Consider the following 4,395-nt stretch of genomic DNA (forward strand, 5'->3'; position numbering starts at 1 on the left):
CATAAAACTTACAATTTCCTTAAAGAAACCAAAGCACCAGTTACCAAATTGACAATTTCTGGTATTGCTGGAATCAAATGATCAGTCAGCAAATATAAACCTGGAATGTAGTACTGCAAAGCTAATAAAGGAAATGTATAAGAACGAAAAGGATGAAAAAAATACACCATTTACCAGTACTAAATGAAACAAGTGCAGTCTGGTAACAGATTGCTTACACGCCGAAGCGTTGCTAGTCCCCTCGTTTATACTGATAAATGAATAAGTAGCTGTGCCAAACTCATCTCATATCTGTGTTAATAAACTCTAAAATCATCGGTACATTACATTGGCACTGCCCATCTGCTTACATTTACTGGTTTTGATACCAGGATGGAAAGGGATAACTGTGAGTTACAAACATTTGACATAAATAGGACGTGGGAAAAGGCAAGAAAAAAATATGCAGCATCTGCAGGGTGTAAAACTGTAAGTCAAAAATAGCAATTGCATTGTTGTCATATCCTGGATGATAATGAAGCAAGTCCCAACACATCTTGCTCAATGAAGCGCTGCCCAGATTTTCAAGTGATAATTAGAAAACAATAAGCGTGTAAGGGGTACAGCAGCTACCTGATTGCAAGTTATGATTTGCAGCCAACTTGATATTTACAAAAGGCAAATGATTGTCTAATACAAATACAAGCTAGCAGCAAGGCGTGGCGTTTAACTCTCTTCGGACCAATTTGCAAGATATTATGTCCACTACTTGAGACTATGCTTCAGAATCAAACAAGATGGAACATTTACAACAGAATTAAATTGCTCTTGCATTGTCTGTGGGTTTGCCAATTGCTCTAGATGCTTGGAATATTTACAAGGCCTCAAAACAATATGGCTGGCAGACACATTCAATAGCATGCATAAGCTTTCTCCGTGGACCAACTGCATCCGCACCCATATCCTTGAGCTTCTTCATGTTCAGATTCACCAACTGAAATTTATTGATACTCTTCCGCTGGAAAAGCCTAACAAACTGTCCCAGTCCTAGCGATGCTAACCACCTACTCAAACCACCAGCTTTTTGTAGTTTCCTCTCAAGATTTAATGCCCTCAGCCTTTGATTCAGCAACATGCTCCTATCAAGTGAACCACTGATACCATGAAAAGTTCTTGAGCACCTAATAGTTCTTGACATGTCCATTACCCCAAGTGTATAACGTGAGACAGAGCCACGAGCGTGAACTGGATTTTCTGGTTCCATTCTAGAATCTACCAATGGTGGTTTCGCTATGGCTGGAACATACAGATTAGGAGTTTTTCTGGCAATGTGGATACCTCTTTTTGGAGCCAATGATGCAGACTTCTCTTGCTCATCAACTATAGGTTTCTTGGAACATGCATCAGTTGAATATTGCGATTGTTTGTTAATTGCTTTTCTGGGCGAAGCTTGCCGTTGACTTGGTCCCAAAGTTGGCATAGTGGACTTATTAGCTGTAGGTAGACTTGGAACCAGAATGGTGACTTTTTGCTTTTTAACTATAACCCAATCTTCATCTTCATTCAAATACAACTCAGTATTTGAGTTGTTTTCAAGTGCTGCCGTCAAGTGTCTTTGCCTTGATTTGACCATTAGTTGCAGACCTGCTTGTTACATCAAGCAATAGGCTTAAAACATGCAATATTTTAACATATATGTCTAGAAGATCACCAACCAAATCTAACAAATACTAGAACATGTCATCCAATATGATCACTAGGCTCTTCAGCTAAAAGAGTTCATAAGCAAATTTTAATTTTTTATACTCCACATATGATGCCACATCTTCTTGATGGCAGCTGATTGATTATGGTTTTATTCTTTTCATCAGAAAATCAATCAGCTTTCTAACAGAAAAGGCAACACAACGGCATTAAGGTTGCATCTTCCCAAAAAAATAGCAACTACATCTGTCTTGGAGGCCATAAAAAGAAATCTAAGACTAATTTCAAAGTATAATCGAATGCAACGAAAAATATAACCCCTACAACTACAAGTTCTAAAAACGCCACAAGAATCCTTCAATTCAATTAAGACAAATTTCCCACCATCTTACACATTACATCTTAGATATCCCTTCATTGCACGAAATCGATAAATCTTGAAGATAAAAACCAAACCCCACAAGATTCAAACCTCACAAACATGTTGCCAAATTAATTCAAAATTTTATTTTTGTTTCTAATTTCACCCTCATAAGCTCCTTACTTCTTCTACTTGCACAATTTCAAAGAACTCAGTTACATAAAAAAAAAAAAAAAAAAAAATCTGAACTTTGGTTTTAAGACCACCAACTAAAGAAAGTGTTTTCAGAAAGTGTTTTCAGAAAATGTTTCCGAATTCTTATCTTGGAAGTACTGGCAACAGTTTCTACAGTTTATCAAATGAAGAAACTTATATCAACTATAGAAAAAGACCCAACAAAATCTGAACATTCAGTTTGTAAAATAAATGATACCCAGAATGAAATTCAACATAAAGAACAAAATTTAAAGCTGAAAACTTACTTAGCGAGAAGATCGAAGCAGAGAAATATAAACCCTTCTTTGGAAAGAAAAAATGAACAGAGTTAGAACGAGACTTGGTTTTGGTTTGATTGATTCGATAGGATCCGAATTTTGAAGATCCGGGTCGGATTTATGACGTTCAAGTCAAGTCAAAGCTTGACTGGTCTTACAGAAGCAACTTATTTTTTGACGATTTTTTATTTATATATTAATGTATTTTTTAAAATAAAAACTTATCTAGGAAATTGAATTGTTTTTAAATTAATTTTATTTCAGGGAACAAATCGAATTGTTTTAAAACTAATGGAAAAAAGATTAAAAGACATATAAGTGCCCATACATCATTTATAAAAAATTTCAAAAAAAAGAAAATGCAAAAAATGTATAACTAAAATTTGTTACAAAAATTAAAAAAAAAAATACTATTTATAATAGAAATTAAACTTATTATAGAAAAAAGTAAGTTTACAAAATAGAATATTTGAAAAAAGAAAAGACATCAAAAAAATTATAGGTAAATCACTCATAAAACTATTCAAAAGGATAAGGAGAAATATAACAATTGTTTGGGTAGTTAAGTCTTTTGATGAGACTCTTGGGTGTATTGCTTAAGATGTCATAAGTTTGAGTCCTTCATCGGTTACTAACAGAGGTAACCATTGGAGTTCTTATTTGATTAATAGTTCTAAAACCCCTAATGATTAGTTAAAATATACATAAACTGGCTCGAACACCCCTAATCATCAAATCCAGTGAAGGTTATTATATGGAAAATGTATTTTATATATTGTAATATCTTCCATTCCAATTCAAGCACGAAGAGAGTAGATTATCGATGAAAACACTTATTCAAATTAGGGGTGGAATAAATAATCCGAAAACCTAACCGAAAATTAAGTTTTTTTACAAACCGGTTCCGTTTGTAAAATTCAAAAAACCAAAAAAACCGATTCAGTTTTCGGTAGGGGCGGATCCAGCCACTTTTTGGGTGGGCCATGGCCTACTCTCAATTTTTTTTTTAAATATTAATATGTATAATTTATATATTTTGCCCTACCCTAACAAAAATATTAATGGACAAAAGTATTAATGTATAATTAATTTTTACTTTGGCCCACCCTAACAGAAATTTCTGGATCCGCTACTTTCGGTTTGAAAATTATTTCAAACCGGTTAACCGAAAATCGGTTTTACCCTAACTATAAAAGCAAAAAATAAATTTATCTCCTCTGTATTTCTCTTCACACACAGTTCAAACACTTCTCCGCGACTCAGCCTCCAAATCTTAAATCTCCACACTTTCATAGTTTCAGTTCCAGTCTTCCACACCGTGAGCTACAGAGCTACTCCATAGTCCATCCACATCNAAGTGTTTTCAGAAAATGTTTCCGAATTCTTATCTTGGAAGTACTGGCAACAGTTTCTACAGTTTATCAAATGAAGAAACTTATATCAACTATAGAAAAAGACCCAACAAAATATGAACATTCAGTTTGTAAAATAAAAGATACCCAGAATGAAATTCAACATAAAGAACAAAATTTAAAGCTGAAAACTTACTTAGCGAGAAGATCGAAGCAGAGAAATGTAAACCCTTCTTTGGAAAGAACAAATGAACAGAGTTAGAACGAGACTTGGTTTTGGTTTGATTGATTCGATAGGATCCGATTTTTGAAGATCCGGGTCGGATTTATGACGTTCAAGTCAAGTCAAAGCTTGACTGGTCTTAAAGAAGCAACTTATTTTTTAAAGATTTTTTATTTATATATTAATGTATTTTTTAAAATAAAAACTTATCTAGGAAATTGAATTGTTTTTAAATTAATTTTATTTCAGGGAACAAATCGAATTGTTTTAAAACTAATGGAA

At 33.6% G+C, this 4,395-nt stretch overlaps 1 protein-coding gene across 1 annotated transcript; it reads right to left on the minus strand.

Moving 5' to 3' along the window:
* Positions 1-332: 332 nt before the first annotated feature.
* LOC116142311 lies at positions 333-4,101 on the minus strand. Its single transcript, XM_031427740.1, has 2 exons — positions 4,087-4,101; positions 333-1,623 (listed from the first exon to the last, which is right to left on the minus strand). The coding sequence occupies exon 2, from the start codon at positions 1,610-1,612 to the stop codon at positions 854-856; it is 759 nt and encodes a 252-aa protein (XP_031283600.1). The 5' UTR covers positions 1,613-1,623; positions 4,087-4,101; the 3' UTR covers positions 333-853.
* Positions 4,102-4,395: the final 294 nt, after the last annotated feature.

Source organism: Pistacia vera, unplaced genomic scaffold (assembly GCF_008641045.1).
Source record: "Pistacia vera cultivar Batoury unplaced genomic scaffold, PisVer_v2 Contig407, whole genome shotgun sequence".
Classification (NCBI taxonomy): Eukaryota; Viridiplantae; Streptophyta; class Magnoliopsida; order Sapindales; family Anacardiaceae; genus Pistacia; species Pistacia vera.

Bases quoted from the DNA above. Each gene is read 5' to 3' on its own strand.
- LOC116142311 (XM_031427740.1), bottom strand. From the start codon at position 1,612: ATGGTCAAATCAAGGCAAAGACACTTGACGGCAGCACTTGAAAACAAC.